Source organism: Sciurus carolinensis, chromosome 17 (assembly GCF_902686445.1).
Source record: "Sciurus carolinensis chromosome 17, mSciCar1.2, whole genome shotgun sequence".
Lineage (NCBI taxonomy): Eukaryota > Metazoa > Chordata > Mammalia > Rodentia > Sciuridae > Sciurus > Sciurus carolinensis.
The window spans coordinates 23,332,823-23,350,773 of record NC_062229.1 but is presented as its reverse complement, the minus strand read 5'-3'; the positions used below and the strand labels follow the sequence as shown (position 1 = coordinate 23,350,773).

Here is a 17,951-nt window from a genome sequence, read left to right as displayed (position 1 = left end):
TATTCTTTTCCTTGGTCTCTATGTCTACCTCTAAGCCATCACTACATTGTTGATTACTGAAGCATAGTAGTAACTTTTGAAATCAGTTAGTGTGAGACTTCCCATTTTGTTCTTCGAGATAGTTTTGGATATTTAGGGAACCTTGAGATTCTACATAGATTTTTAGGGTGAATTTTTTTCCTTTTCAGCAAAAAAGCATATGGGATTTTAAGGAAAAATCACTTTTTTAAAAAGCACATTAAGCCAGGTATAGTGTTATACAACTGTAATCCCAACTAATGAGGAGGCTGAGGCAGGAGTATCAAAAGTTTGAGGCTAACCTCGGCAACTCAGCAAGACCCTGTCTCAAAATAAAAAAATTGTTAAGGGCTGGGAATATTGGTCAGTGTTATTAAGTGCCTCTGGGTTCAATCCCCAGTACCAAAAAAGAAAAGAAAAGGGCGGGGGGCGGGGCAGGCAAGCGCAAGGAAGGAAATAATATAGAATAGAGTAGAAACAAATGAAAGAGAAAATAAAGAAAACTCAACAAAAATCAAAAATTGGTTTTTTAAAAAGATCAACAAAATTGACAAACCTTGAGCTAAAATTACAAAGAATAAAGGAGTGAGAACTCCAACTATTAAAACCATAAATAAAAGAGCATACATCACTGCCAATCTTATAGAAATAAACAGGCTTATAATGGAACACTAAGAACAATTTACATGTCAACAAATTATATAACTTAGATGAAATGGGTAAATTCCTAGAAAGACAACTACTGAAACTGACTTAAGAAAATATTAGTTGAGTAAATCTTAAAACTAACTTGTGTGGCTAGTTCTACAGTTTCTAACAATTAAGAATTAATGCAATGATAATGGAATTCCTTCAAATTTTCTTGTATAGTGTTCAAGGATATCATCCTCAACTTCCTCCTTTGCAGAAGGCATAATCAGACAAATCTTATGTCAACAAAACCTCAGTTTGAAATAGCCTCTTGGTTGACTGGTCACCTATTGTGCCCCTCTCACACACTTTCATGTTTACTGTTTACTCTAGCTATGGTGCAGCATCAAGATGCACATAGGTGTGACTTGACAATGCTTTATTTCTACCAGGCCAGAGTTTTCTGCTTCAAACATTCACTGTCAGCAGAGATGAGATGTCTGTAGCCTGACACTAAACAAGTGCAAATTCAAAAGTATAAGAGAGGTAACCAATGACAGATGGCAAATGATGAATAAACATTACCCAATGCTGGTGCTCAGGGGGACAATTCTAGGGCACATTCTACACAGTTCCTCAAAAGATCCCAGGAGGTTATGTTCCCTTTTTCCACGGTATTGAGTCAGTAACACTTCACTATTGCCCTTCCCTCTTTTTACAATTCCTCCTTCCCCAGTCTCCCCTTCTTGTTCTCTGGGATTGCTTCCCAAAATAAACTTATCTACATGCAAAGTTTGGATTTTCTCCCAGAAAGTAGATCATAAGACAGGCTTTAAAACAGGCCTTTAAAGATATATTCTTTCCAACTGCCTTTCTGATGCTTAGTTAGCACTTAGAAAGATCCACTAAGATCTGACATATTGTGGCAGAAAGCTCAGAGGGCTTGTTTTCAGACTAGATTCAATGTCAAGTACCATTATTAATTTCAACTTCATCAAATGAAAAATGGACATACTGCTATATATTCTAAGAGCTTCACAAACTCTATATATGTGTTATAAAATTGATACTTATCCTTAGTAAGGATCTATATCAAATGGAAATCTGTTCAAATCTGGACTCATGTAAAAATACAAAATCAATTTACATTAGTGGTATGTGAATATTAATAGTTCTGAGTAAAAATCCTCTGTGATAATATATGGTTCTATAATGGTTTAAATTTTCAAAAGGGGAGAATATATTAACATATGACTTATGGAAGTGTATATAAGTTAATGTGTAAATAAGTTAAATAATAAAAAATAAGTTAAATTATTCTATATCTGCATATGCCTTTGGCAAAGTGTGGAATTTCATTTTATAAAGCAAAGAAAATTGTTTGAACAAAGTTATGGTGTGTGTGTGTGTGTGTGTGTGTGTTTCCTAAAGCTCAGGAAGAAGCTATTTTGTCATATTCAACACAAAATTCCAATAGAAATTAAAAGCAAATAGCTCATAGTGTAATGAAAGGCTTTGCATAAAATTTTTAAGCTCAGTCTAGGAGCTAGTTTTTAAAAAGCCCTAAAGACCCTAGCAGTAAAGTTTAGAAGTTAACTTTCTCAAGTCAAGTTAACAGTATATGTGGTTGTTTTTTATTTTTCCTCAGTACTGGGGATGGAATCCAGAGCTTTGTACATTGTAAGTAAGCACTCTATCACTGAGTTATACCCTAGCCCATATATGTGGATTTTTCTGAAAATAAATTCTAAATTTTTATCAGAAAATCATTAGCCAAAAAAACTTTAAGAAGTATTAGGTGCTAGAATGTTACTGATGTCTCCAACATCGATTCATCTCTGAAAAATAAAGTAGAGAACTAAAGTTTAAGAGCCAGGTATGGTGGTGCAGGCTATAATCCCAGTGATTTGGGAGACTGAGACAGGAGGATGGCAGTTCGATGGCAATTCAAGGCCAGACTCAGCAACTTAGTGAGACTTTGTCTCGAAATAAAAAACAAAAGGGGATGGGGATGCAGCTCAATGATAAAGCACCTCTGGGTACAATCTCCAGTACCCACCACCCCCACCGCTCAAAAAAATGAAAGATTTGTTTCCAGGACTTGAGGGGCAAAGAAGAATTATCTTTTTTTTTTTTTAATCATTACTTTATTGTAAGATGATGGAATTAATTATAAATTTAAATTGTAACTTGGTAATCTTTCAATATGTTTTAATAAAAGCAAACTGCTTTTTCAAAAGTGATCAAAGAACAACTCAAAATGCAGAGTAATGATGAGAAATATCTGACTGACAACAGATTTAGCTTTCTCACGAAAAGAAACTTGAACTTTTCTTTATTAGGAAAGGTAACTGTAATTTCAATAGAGAGCAATACAGACTAGTTTCCATTTACTCAGTCAACTGTTTATAGCTATTCCAACTGGGACAGATACATTTATATAACTGGCTATGCTTGGGCTTTCTTTGTGAGCAGCTGGACATCTGCAATGCACTTGGCAATCGTTTCCTTTTCCTGCTGTGCAGAGATGCTCTTTACCAAGTGCTTCTCCACCCAGTTTAGCATGTGCTCCTGTTCCTTTCGATGCCTCATATTCTGCAGAGAGATATGATAATCCTGGCGATTCTTTACCTCCATGTATACTTTATGTAGCCGTTCTGATAAGTAACCTCTAAGGCCATAGCAATGTTATTCCTCTGGACATCAAAAAGACAGTGGCACTTCTGAACCAGTGCCTGCTGTGCCTTCTCCAACTCAACTGCATCGTGAATTTGTTTGATGGAAGCCTGCTTCACCTCTTCTAGTTGGGCAATTTTTTGCTCATTGAGATTATCAATAAATTTTCCAATAGAGGCACTGTATTTTTTAATTACATAGACAAGTAACCCTACTACTGATATAGTAGAGAAGGTCTCTGGGGTAATCACATATATTTCTTTGGACAGAAAATATAAGATAAGCCCAGTTCCAAGCATGTAGGGTCCTGTTACACCAGTTTTAGGATAAAGAAATTAGAAGAATTCCTCAGGTATCAGCCCAAGATGAACTTTCCCTCCATATTCAGGAAGAGGTGGTAGAGGGGCAAGGCGTGAAAGATCCTTGTGTGAACGATCCTTGTTGCCTGCAATACCCCTGGTCCTAGGAAAGCTGCATTCCTGAGACAGGGGGCTCTCACCTGCTGCCACAGCGGCAGAAAGCATCACCCGTGAAAAGCATGATCAGCAGATGTCCAGGCAGTAGGCTTAGTGTCCCTGTGACCCCGAACCGGATTATCTTAATATGTCTACATCTAGAAGCATCATGTGCAATTCTATATTTGTACTTCATTTATTATAGAGTACGATGTCAACTTGATTTTAACAGTGTTCAAAAGCTCTAACATACCACAGATTTATTTATCTGTAAAGATTTCAGATTTCCAGTGCTTTCAAATTTTCTTTTATGCTAAATCCTTTGCATCCTATCTGATGGTACAGGAGACAGTGATGAAGTAAATACAATAATTTTAGTGCCATGACATTCTAACAAAGTTGTTTTACTGTTTCATAGCTACTATGACCTTAGGGATTGAACTCACCTCACATTCAGAACAGTTATCATAATAAAAAAGAAACTACCTATTCCAACCACAGTGTAAACAACCAGTAATGATGCCATTTATAGAGCACTTTGTGCACTGCCACAGTAGCACAGAGGTTTATTTCCCAAATAAGTTTTGTTAAGCCTTCACTATAATGGAAACAGCATTAACATAAAATCAAGGATAGTCCAGTGTTACACATAACATTCTTTCCCCATCCAACCAGTTCTGTCTTTGCCTGGTACACTCCCTAGTCTTCCAGCCCAGGCATATTATCAAATCAACAAGGAGGAATAATTCAAATGTAATTGGGTTTCCTCCTTCATCAAGAATAAAGACATGGGGGCTGGAGTTGTAGCTCAGTGGTAGAGCATTTGCCTCAAATGTGTGAGGCACTGGATTTGATCCTCAGCATCACATAAAAATAATTAAATATATATGTGTGCGCAGATGTGTGTGTGTGTGTGTGTGTGTATGTGTGTTTTTAAAGAACAAATACATGAACAATATGAAAGTACTGGCCCCATCAGGAGTAACTTTAATCTTTTTAGGGTACCTATGAGAAAGTTAGGACTGTAAATTATTCTTTACAACACTGAAATTCTGCTTCCAACCTAAATAGATTATTGTGTTTTCTTAATAAAAGGAAATACACGAATATTACATTGATCTTTCTTAGTAATAAGAAATGTCTGCCCAGCTAAAAAACAGTTTTATACTAAGCAAAGTACCCTAGAATCTTCTCGATGTCCTAATTCAGTCAACATACTACATTTGTAAACTGATGTGCTATAAAGAAACACTGATTCAGAATGGCTAGGGAACTGGGCACTCTGTTGAATTCTTCCTGGATACAGCAGTCTGGATTATCAGAAAAATAAAGTTACAAAATTAAATGTTATTGAATGTAGCAAATTTTACTTGAGAATTCAGAAGACACTTCAGAAGACTGTCAATGTGAATTTAACTGGACTAAACATAAATGTAGTATTAGAAAATATCTAGTGATAATTGACATGTCAGGGAAATTGCCTTCTGGAAGACCTTTTTGCCATTCTGTCAATTGTTTTTCTCACCAGGTACTATTAATATCAATATTTGTTTGACCACCTTAACTCTTACAAATTCTAGATAAAATGGAGTCTATATTAAAGAATAAAAAACTGACAATGTGGCCAAGAAAAGGAAATAATTGTGGAATTATTATGTGCTTAGAAGATGTTTTAGACTGATAACTCAGGCCTCAACAGTCTTTATTTACCAAACTAGTATCTTAGTCACATTATACTTCAATAATTAAGACCCCAACCAAAATCCAGTCCATAAGGTGTTAATGTAAGATGTTTATTAGTGTAATTTATTTAGAACAATGATCACATTAAAATGTCCCAATATACAAACTATTAAATTCTAAAGTCACAAAAAATACAAACTTAGGTATACGAATGAAGTTATAAAAAATATTAGTTAAAAACAAAGTTCTGTATCTTTAACATTGGGCAGAGAGAGAGAGAGAGAGAGAGAGAGAGAGAGAGAGAGAGAGAGAGCATGTGCATATTTTTTAAAAGTCATATTTCAACAAAGCAGCCCTGTCCAGTCTGGCTGCCTTACCAGTGAAATAGTGAGCCACTGGTCTATGACCAATCATGGCAATATGGCATTTTTAAAAATGGGACTAACTACTTCATATGAAGTTATACGTGAATCATTACATTATTTCTTTCAAAATTAAACATCCAAGTGAAACAGATGGAACTAACAAAGTATACCAAATTTTAGCTGGTTTTTAGTAGAAAAGTTCAACAAACCCATAAACTCATAAAGAAAATACATTAAAAAATTTTCAAACAAAAATAAACATAACCAAATGGAAAGAAAAGTGAAATAAATCAATGTCAATCATGAAGTATGAGTTCAACAGAAAGCTGCAACCAGGCTTTTCTACTTACCCACCCATTTAGACAAGCTACAGAGACTGGTTAGAAGCAACAAAAAGAAGTCAAACATGATTTTGAATTAGTTGGTCAAAACCCTTAAAAACCAACTATTAAACAAATGCACACCAAAGGGAAAGAGTTGTTTGGATGGTGTGCTCTCCTATGGGGCTTTCATATTTTACCAACTACTTAGAAGATAAGCCCAAACTCTTGTCTTTAAAATGTGCCTGCCTCAAGCATCTTCTGTCTAGAACCCATGGAAGGATTCTTGGCAGAAATATCAGACTTTATGACCACTCCTGAAGAAGATGGAATGTTTGCCAGGCATGGTAGTGTATGCCTGTACTCCCAGCTACTTGGGAGCCTGAGGCAGAAGGATCAAAAGTTCAAGGCCAGCTTGGGCAACTTAATTAGACTTTGTCAAAAAAAAAAGAAAGAAAGAAAGAAAGAAAGAAATGGAATGGAATGCTTCCTAAATTCTAGAAGCCACTGCACTTCTTTAAGCTTTCATGATACTTTCTTTAAGCTTTCAACAATACTCTCTAGTCTTTCCCTCTCAAAAGTAGTTTTGTGGGCTGGGGAGATAGCTCAGTCAGTAGAGTGCTTGCCTTGCATGCACAAGGTCCTGGGTTCGATCCCCAGCACCACAAAAAAAAAAGTTGTTTTGTATGAGAGGACCTAAAACTAAACTCTATCTTCCTCAGAATATGGTGCCAATTATTTTTTAGTCTGAAACAATCAGTACTTTGAAGATTAAAAATACCTGCATAACAATATATTTTAAAATATTTTTTAAAACACCTGCATAATCAGCAAGAGGACAGAACACTAAGAAGAGTACTGCATTATTTCCGATCTTATACTACTCTATGATGTCAAAACATGGTCCATAATTTAAATTCCATTTCTAAAAATCCAATCAAAGATTACTCTTGCAATGTTTCCATAGTATTTATCCTAAAGGGGTCTAGATGTTTTTACCTATCAGTTTTGAAAAAATTAGGAATGAAAAAAATAAGAAAGTATCACTGAGAAAATCTTCAACTTGTGAATGTAAATGCTAACTATTCATGGTAAAGGATTGTACACACAAGTGTACATGTGTGATCCACCAATCCTACTGGGATGCTGCATACAAAAGGTACTTCCAGGACAGGCACAGTGGCACATGCCTATGATCCTGTCTTGAGAGGCTGCAGCAAGAGGATCACAAGATCAAGGCTAGCTTTGGCAACTCCATGAGACTCTATCTCAAAATAAAAAGGCAGAGTACCCCTAGGGGATCCAATTCCCAGTACAGAGGGTAGGGGGGATGAGTACTTCCAGAGTTCAAGGAGATACTAATCCTGAACAGTGTGAGTCCAACCAGATGATAATTTCTTTAGAAGCCAGGCACAAGGGTGCATGCCTCTAGTCCCAACTACTCAGGATACTGAGGTGGGAGGATTGCTTTGTGCCCAATTTAGACCAGCCTAGACAACATAGCAAGACATTATCTCAAAAAAAAAAAAAAAAAGAAAAGAAAAGAAAAGAAAAGAAAAACACATAATAAAAACTGGGGATTGAGGGAGTAACTCATTAGTATAGCACTTGACTAGCATGCAAGAGCCCAGCACTGCATTAAAAAAACCACACGCACACATACACACACACACTCCATAAGAAATCTGCTATAATTGGTTAAATCAGTTGCAGTTTACTCTCATTCTGGTATTGTCACAGAAGCAGCTACTTTTTATCCTTATCAACATCCTGGTTTTCTAACAATACAGGATTAAAAAACACTGTTAACTTAGTTTCATTTTCTTTAACTTCTCAATTCCTGTTTTGATAGTTCATGATGATGTTCTAAAAGTAATCTTGGTTATAAAAAATGAATATACAACAATACTGTCAAATTTTCAGAAGAATCTAAGGCTAGACCAATAAATAATAATTTCATGTAAAAACAGTTTGGGCCCAAATTGTAAATAACAAAGAATGATTTAATTTGGAGAAATACTTTTTAAAGTTTAATCAGAGCTACTCTAAACTAGAAAACTTTAAATTAAAATAGCTATCACTACTAAGATTTTGTGAAGGTGAAGAGAAACATAGGTAGCCTGAAAGATGACCCATTACTAAAAGCAAGCTCACAGAGGGAAAAGGCAGGGACAGGAAAGGGAAATTTACTGCAGTACTGGTGGCCTCAACCCTTTTATGAAAAGCACATGTTCTCATTTGGTGTTACAATATCCTGATTCACACTGAATATTCAAAAACCAAATGAAAGGCCAACTAAAAATGTTTAAATTAAAGAAAAATATGAGATTGAATTAAATGGTAAAATAAATTTTAAAAGAATGATAAATAAAACATTAGATGACCTTCATAAAATAACTAAAATTAAGAAGAATTCATCATACACATTGTGCTCACAAAAGGAAAGGAGGTTCCATCAAGCCCTGCAGAACACAAGAAGCAGGTGGTTTACTCAGGCATCAGCAGAAATAGGACCTGAAGAACTACCCTCAGAGTCTTCTACATGGTGTCCAGGAAGGAAAAGCAAAGCTGCAAAATGCTGAAGGTTTTAGAAGTATAACGGTGCTTAGGAAAGATCACTGGTCTGGTGTTGCAGCAGCCCCAGTGTTGACAGACACTCTAGGTTTCTAGGAGGAGAAAAATAGAAAGGGAGGAAGAAGTAGGAGAGGGAAGGAAAAGGACGGAAAAGCACAGATCATTAGTAAACAGCAAGTTCAACATAGCAAGATGCTCATAACCTCTTTATGCTATTAGTGGAGCTGGTCTGCTCTGGGGATTACAAATAATATTCTGAGGGAAACTGAACAGGAATTTTCAAAATGGCACAGAGCTAGATGCTCTAGTTAGTGAATGGCAAAATTAGTATCAAGTCAACACATGCTCCCAAAACATGCCCTGTTCACCACCCCCCATTTATCCCTCCCCAAACATGCATACTTTCAGTAAAATATCTGCTTTACTACAGTCAAAAAATCAAATTCAGAACCTAAACAGCCTAAATCTACCTGAGAGTAGAGAGATCTCCTAGAGTAGAAAGACCTGATCTCACAATGCCACTGGGCAGTTCATTTAAGAAATTATTTGCTTTTGTAATCAGGGAACTGAAAGTTGAAATGGTAAGGGTCAAGCTGTATATGTTTTTTTCCTCCCCCCCCCCCCCCCCCCCAATCACCCTCCACTATTTAGACTAAGCAGTCGGGAGACTATTGCAAAGAGACTGAGTCTCTTCTGGTCAGATTTGACAACCTGGTGGAAGAAACACATCCTAGTTTTGGTAATTGTTTTTTTTTCAGGTGAAAATGACATCCACTCTTTCCAATTGGTTAGTCAAATTGATCCCCTTCAGCCTATCTTCCCCTGGAACTGTCTCGTGGTTAAAGAAAGCTGAATTTACTCATTTTTAAAAAATTCATAGTCAAGCTTCTTCTTTAATCACAGGGATATTTGCATCAGTATTTTCTTAAAACAAAATCACATAGATAAGTTTGCTTTCAAAGCAGGTACAGAAATATTCAATATTGCATATGACTACAATTATCAAAAAAAAAAACCAAAAATGTCAGTTCACAAAAACTGGAAGGTGAAGTAGCATTTCTGGTTGTTTCTAGTTCTTAAAGAGTAATTTATGAGGTGCTAGTGAGAATGTTAATGTCACTAGGTAAAATCAACATTCACAACAAATAGGACCTAGTCATTAATAATTCTGAGTGGTATGTATGTATGTATACTTAAGGTCATAGAATAAAGAGTAAATCCTGGAATAACTACTATTGCTAACACAAGGTTTCTTAGAAGTCTCAGAAACTGAACAACCCTACAGTGGCTCAAGGAAAGTCTTCTTGTGGTTGAGGCAGTCATACCAGAAGGAAAAAAAAAATAGGAAAATGTCTAGTGCTTGACTCCACTGCATTAATGTGAATCAAACATTAAACTTCAGAGTTAGGAGCACACATTGCTGCCAAGTGCAAAGTGCTTGAACACAAGAAGTCAATTCATGCAGATCAACAGTATCAGCCTCATCACAACTGCAAATTAAGTGTAGTTATTTATAAAAATACAACCCATAACTCTCACGTAGGTTACCTAAGAAAACACTTACATAATATGTATCTCCCTATAGATAGATTTCTGTTAAGAGTTTGAGAATTTTCCTTACTACAAAGACACTGGGGCTCCAGGTAAGTGTTGATTATGAGGTGAGGACTCACAGGAAATGTGGTTGGTGCTAGCTAAAAGAATACCGAAGCCCCAGCAGTAGGCTAGGAGTTAAAATTAGGGATAAAGTTCAAAAAGAACAGTTAAGGGAAAGACAAAGGAAAAACAGAGGGCAAAAGACAAAGGAAATACTTTGTAATTTAGGGCTCACAGGTTTGCTAATACTGAGTTTTGGAAAGCAAATTAGGTGCAGGGAAGAGACCTGACTTAATTGTAGAGGCCAAATGCCTCCCATATAACATAATCTGATGATGACTATTCTGCATCAGTAAGAGTATTTTTAAGATGGATCCAATTCCAATTGTTTTTTTTTTTTTTTTTTTTTTGATACTGGGAATTGAACCCAGAGGTGCTTAACCACTGAGCCACATCCCCAAGTCTCTTTTATTTTCTATTTTGAGACAGGGTCTCACTAAGTTATTTAGGGCCTTGCTTGGTTGCTGAGGCTGGTCTTGAACTTGTAATCCTCCTATCTCAGCCTCCCAAATCTCTGGGATTACAGGCATGGGCCACCACATCCGTCAAGATGGATCCAATTCTCATGTGGTACAGTTCCAACAAATATTCAAAGAATATCAAAGGAAATTAATCTCTTTCCATTGCTAGAAATTTCATATGGTAGATCTTCTGATGACCAACAAAAATGATACTCTCAGAACTAATTCATATATTCCACTAATGACCCTCCTCAATGGAATTTATCAAGGTATTCACTATGAATATTTCACTTACATACTTGAAGAATCCTGGGAATCACTTACCTGTAGTGTCATTCCCTTCTATCCCATGGTCACCATTGGCTAACACTGTTGGTTTAGAAGATGGAGTACCTGCAACAATTACAAAGAATAATTACCCACTAACAAACAGAAAAATGAAAAACAGACCCACGTACTATTTTACTAGAATTTTTGTCAGTCTTTATAACATTAGTTTAAAGTACATAAAACTGTCCAAAATTTAAAGCCTCAGTATAAAGAAACTTAGAAACAGAACAGAACTGAATGATTAATTCTTCCCCTATTCAAACTCTTAGGTACCAACCCTACAGAAAAGGTCTACAAAGCAAGCCCACATCTTTTTGTTCTGTTAATGATCAAAAGCAAACATTAAATTCAGTAAAACCATCATGAAACATCACAGGTTTAGGATCTGTGGTTCAAATCAAATGTTCTGAGGACAAAGGACCATTTGAAATAGTTCCCACTCAGAAAATCTAGAACGCCATTCATTGTTTCTGAATTGAGGGCTACATGGAGGTCTCTAACACCACTTTTAGAAACAAAAGGTTTTTTTTCCTAAGTTATTTTGATAGAACATAATTATGTCTCATGTATTTGTTTGCCATTCAATTATTTTCTTCGGAAAACAGAATGGTCATATTTTTAAATTGGATTGCTTGAGTTTTTATTAGTGAGTCTCGATAATTCTTTATATATTCTGAATATCGATCCTTTGAATGTTGTAAATATTATCTCCTAGTCTTTAACTTGTACTTCGATTTTAACTGTATCCTTAGATCTTTATCCAAAGAGCAAAAATTTTAAATTTTTATAAGTCTAATTTATCACATTTTCTTTCATGGATTGTGCTTTTGATGAGGTATCTAAGAAATGTGCCAAACTCCAGGTCACAGGATTTTTTTTCTTCTACAAGTTTCATAGCTTTCATAACTTAAGTTTCACACTAAGGCCTATGATACTATCAGAGTTAAATTTTTTATGTAGTATAAGCTGTGGGATTAGTTTTGTGTTTTTACATAGGGATACTTAATTGTTCAGCATCATTTGCTGAAAAGACTATCTTTAGTATACTGAATACCCTGTGTAAAAGTGCAACATTATGGAAAACCCATTAAGCATATTATTTGTGCTGCTACTTCTAGGCTTTCTATTCTATTCTTTTCCACTTATTTATAAGTTTATACATTTTGCTAAGACAACAATAGCTTGATTACTGTACTTGAGTAGTAAATCTTTTGGGGGTGGCAAGAAGGGGTTCTACTAGAGATTGAAACCACAGCACATATGCTAGCTAGGTAGGAGCTTTATCCTACCCAAGCTGACCTCAAATATGCAATCCTCCTGCCTCAGGAGTCTCCTGAGTCTCCTGAGTAACTGGAATTACAGGTGTGTGCCACGATGCCCAGATTGTACAGTAAGTCTAAAAATAAGGTAATGTGGGGCTGGGGTTGTGGTTCAATGGTAGAGTGCTTGCCTTGAATGCGTGAGGCACTGGGTTTGATCCTTAGCACATTAAAAATAAATAAGCAAAGGCATTGTGTCCATCTACAAAAAAAAAAAAATTTTTTTTAAATAAGGTAATGTGCACGAGTGAAATACAAAACATAATTAGAAGCTATTTCGAAAATCTATACTCCAACAAAACAGAAAACCTCGAAGACATCAACAAATTTCTAGAGACATATGAATTACCTAAACTGAACGAGGAGGACATACACAACCTAAATAAACCAATTTCAAGCAATGAAATAGAAGAGGTCATCAAAAGCCTACCAACAAAGAAAAGTCCAGGACCAGATGGGTTCTCAGCCGAGTTCTACAAAACCTTTAAAGAAGAGCTCATTCCAATACTCCTCAAACTATTCCATGAAATAGAAGAGGAGGGAACCCTCCCAAACTCATTCTATGAAGCCAATATCACCCTGATACCTAAACCAGACAGAGACACATCGAGGAAGGAAAATTTCAGACCAATATCCTTAATGAACATCGATGCAAAAATTCTCAACAAAATTTTAGCAAATCGCATACAAATATATATTAAAAAGATAGTGCACCACGATCAAGTGGGTTTTATCCCAGGGATGCAAGGTTGGTTCAACATTCGGAAATCAATAAATGTCATTCACCATATCAACAGACTTAAAGTTAAGAATCACATGATTATTTCAATAGATGCAGAAAAAGCATTCGATAAAATACAGCATCCCTTCATGCTCAAAACACTAGAAAAAATTGGGGTAGTGGGAACATTCCTAAACATTATAAAGGCAATCTACGCTAAGCCCATGGCTAATATCATTCTAAATGGTGAAAAACTGAAAGCGTTCCCCCTAAAAACTGGAACAAGGCAGGGATGCCCTCTTTCACCACTTCTATTCAACATCGTCCTTGAGACTCTAGCCAGAGCAATCAGACAAACCAAAGAAATTAAAGGGATACGAATAGGAAAAGAAAAACTCAAACTATCCCTGTTCGCTGATGACATGATTATATATTTAGAGGAACCTGGAAATTCCACCAGAAAACTTTTAGAACTCATAAGTGAATTCAGTAAAGTAGCAGGTTACAAGATCAATGCTCATAAATCCAATGCATTTTTATACATAAGTGATGAATCTTCAGAAAGAGAAATTAGGAAAACTACCCCATTCACAATAGCATCGAAAAAAATAAAATACTTGGGAATCAATCTCACAAAAGAGGTGAAAGACCTCTACAATGAGAACTACAGAACACTAAAGAAAGAAATTCAAGAAAACCTTAGAAGATGGAAAGATCTCCCATGTTCCTGGATAGGCAGAATTAATATCGTCAAAATGGCTATACTACCTAAAGTGCTATACAGATTCAATGCAATTCCAATTAAAATCCCAATGATGTACCTTGCAGAAATAGAGCAAGCAATTATGAAATTCATCTGGAAGAATAAAAAACCTAGAATAGCTAAAGCAATCCTCAGTAGCAAGAGCGAAGCAGGGGGTATTGCAATACCAGATCTTCAACTCTACTACAAAGCAATAGTAACAAAAACGGCATGGTATTGGTACCAAAATAGACAGGTAGATCAATGGTACAGAATAGAGGACATGGACACAAACCCAAATAAATACAATTTTCTCATACTAGACAAAGGTTCCAACAATATGCAATGGAGAAAAGATAGCCTCTTCAACAAATGGTGCTGGGAAAACTGGAAAACCATATGCAATAGAATGAAATTAAACCCCTATCTCTCACCCTACACAAAACTCAACTCAAAATGGATCAAGGACCTCGGAATCAGACCAGAGACCCTGCATCTTATAGAAGAAAAAGTAGGTACAAATCTTCAACTTGTTGGCTTAGGATCAGACTTCCTTAACAGGACTCCCATAGCACAAGAAATAAAAGCAAGAATCAACAACTGGGATAGATTCAAACTAAAAAGCTTTCTCTCAGCAAAGGAAACTATCAGAAATGTGAAGAGAGAGCCTACAGAGTGGGAGAATATTTTTGCCAACCATACCTCAGATAGAGCGCTAATTTCCAGAATCTATAAAGAACTCAAAAAACTCTACACAAAGAATACAAATAATCCAATCAACAAATGGGCTAAGGAAATGAACAGACACTTCACAGAAGAAGATGTACAAGTAATCAACAGATATATGAAAAAATGTTCAACATCCCTAGTAATAAGAGAAATGCAAATCAAAACTACCCTAAGATTTCATCTCACCCCAATTAGAATGGCGATTATCAAGAACACAAGCAACAATAGGTGTTGGCGAGGATGTGGTGAAAAAGGAACACTCATACATTGCTGGTGGGGTTGCAAATTAGTGCAGCCACTCTGGAAAGCAGTGTGGAGATTCCTCAGAAAGCTTGGAATGGAAACACCATTTGACCCAGCTATCCCACTCCTTGGTCTATACCCAAAGGACTTAAAATCAGCATACTACAGAGATACAGCCACATCAATGTTCATTGCTGCTCAATTCACCATAGCCAGATTGTGGAACCAACCTAGATGCCCTTCAGTTGATGAATGGATAAAGAAACTGTGGCATATTTATACAATGGAATATTACTCCGCAATGAAGAATGATAAAATTATGGCATTTGTAGGCAAATGGTCGAAATTGGAGAATATCATGCTAAGTGAGATAAGCCAATCTCAAAAAACTAAAGGACGAATGATCTCGCTGATAAGCGGATGAGGACATATAATGGGGGTGGGAGGGGTTAGCATTAGGTTTAGGGTTAGGTTTAGAGTTAGGCTAAGGAGAGCGGTAAGAATGAAGGAAAGAAGAACTGTATAAAGGGAAAAGGGTGGGAGGGGTGGGGGGGAAGGGAAAAAAAAGAAACATCATTACCCTATGTAAACGTAAAAAAATAAATAAAAATAAATAAATAAATAAATAAATAAGGTAATGTGGGGCTGGGGAGATAGCTCAGCTGGTAGAGTGCTTGCCTTGCAAGCACGAGGCCCTGGGTTCGATGCCCTGGGTTCGATCCCCAGTACCACAAAAAAAATAAATAAAAAATAAAAAAAAAATAAATAAATAAGGTAATGTGAATCCTCCAACTTGGGTCCTCTCCAAAACTGTTTTGCTTTTCCATATAAATTTTAGAATCAATTACTGATTTACACAAAAAAAGTTGATGAGGTCTTATTTGCAAATGCACTATCAATTCAAGGAATGTACCACCTTTTCTGAAAGACTCATATAACATTTGAGCAATCTGCTAACTCTGCAATCAGCCTGCTGGACCAAGAGTTTCCTATATATCATTCTCAAGATCCTCAGAGACATTTCTTTTAAGTGAAAATCTAAAATTTATACTACTAAAATATAAAACGTGAGATTTTATTTTAGAATATAACAAATAAATATTAATTCACTGACCCCCCACAAATCCAAGGCAGAAATCCTTTACAAAAACTCAGTGAAAAGACCATTCAATTTTGTTATCTCAAGAGTAACCAACAAGAACCACTTAAAAGAACAAGACAGACCATATAGAGAATATCAATTTAACTGGAACAAGAGGGAGATAAAGGAGTAAAAGATAAATCATGTGTGATGGTGCCCACCTGTGATCCCAGGGACTTGGGAGGCTGAGACAGAAATGGAATCTCAAGATCAGGCTGGCCTGGGTAACTTAACTCAACCCTGTCTCAAAAAGGGATGGGAACACAGCTCAGCGGTAGAGCACTTGCCCAGCATACATGAAGTCCTAGGTTTAACTCCCAGTCAGCTAAAACATCATAACAGTATAAAAAAGAATTGCAAAAGTTTTAAGTAACATCAACCTTCAAACTTGTATCTCTAGCCCAAAACTCTCCTGAATCCCAGACTTTCATCTAGCTGCCTATTCATCTTCTCCATGTGGATTACTAAGAGTAACTTTTGCTAAATATATAAACTGAATTTCTTATGTTCCTATGTCTTCTATAGTCTGCCTATCTCAGATGAATAGAGATTCTTTTCTCTCATTTGCTCAGGTCAAAATTCTTACAGTAATCCCGGATTCATCTTCAGCAATGCAAAGGTCTTATACTTTAGTAAGAGCACTTCTGGTGGTATGGCATGTGTTCAAGTCTGATGACAGTGGTTTCTATAGCAAATGGGTGAAAAAGAATTGGAAGCCAGGCACAGTGGCACATACTGTGTAATCCTAGAAAATTGGGCGACTAAGCCAGAAGGATCACAAGCTTCAGGCCAGACTGGGCAACTTAAAGAGACCCTGCCCCAAAATAAAAAATAAAAAGGACAGGAGCTATAGTTCAGTGGGAGAGCAACCCTGGGTTCAATTCCCCACTACTGGAAAAAAAAAACCTATCTCAATCCCACATTCATCTCAATTACTTCTTTGTAGTCTGTCACTTCTTTGAAAGAGATGCATCAACTACCTATATCAACTTTTTTTTTTTTTTTTTTTTCCATTCCTGGGGACTAAACTCAGAGGCACTGTACCACTGAACTACATCCCCAGTCCTTTTTATTTTTTATTTTGAGACAGAGTTACACTAAGTTGTCAAGGCTGGCCTTGAAATTAGGATCCTCCTGCTTTGCTTCTATGTCCCAAATCACTGGGATTACAGGCATGTGCCACAGCACTGGCTATATTGTTTTTCAGTGCTGAGAGATTAACCCCAGGGCCTCATGCATGCTAGGCAAGTGCTCTCCCACTGAGACACATGTCCAGTCCAAATTTTTTTTTAAATGATGGGGGAAAAATTAAAACAATGCTAGTGAATGACCCAGTTGAGTGAAAGAACTGATGATGCAAAAGACAGAAAAGATAACCACAACAATACTGCCCTGGAGTGAGAGAATAGGGAGTTCACTCTCAACAAAAGAATAACAACAGAGCATAAAGGTATGAAGGAAGGTAGATTAAAAGGTAGTTATGTGTGTGGGACTATGTGGATCTCTTCTAATTGGGTCTATTAATTCTAAATACTAAAGGTCACCAGCTGAGAATATGAACCAGAGAGCAAGTGCTGAAAGTTTGAACAAAGATATGAAACAGCAGCTTAGGAAAGTGGAAGGCTTTGCAAACTCATGTGAATGAGGAGCAGAATCCCTGAAGTTTCTGCTCTTCATTTATATTTTCTGTATGTAATATTTACATATTTAAGAATTCTGCTTGTAGAATTAAATAAATGAATCTTTAGCTGCCACAAATAATATCTATTAGATAATAAATTAAGCAGAAAGTATGAATTTGTGAAAACTGTATGGTTCCACAGAAAGAACATGGGGTTTTAACATGAGAAAAATATGAGTTCACATTGTGGTTCTATCATCATTGACT

General features: G+C 36.3%; 1 protein-coding gene across 1 annotated transcript in view; it reads right to left on the bottom strand.

Moving 5' to 3' along the window:
- Map4 (microtubule associated protein 4) overlaps positions 1-17,951 on the bottom strand; it is a 114,820-nt gene that overhangs the window by 87,542 nt on the left and 9,327 nt on the right. Inside the window, 1 exon segment of the mRNA XM_047532339.1 lies at positions 11,163-11,231. Within this exon segment, the coding sequence (XP_047388295.1) occupies positions 11,163-11,231 (69 nt within the window).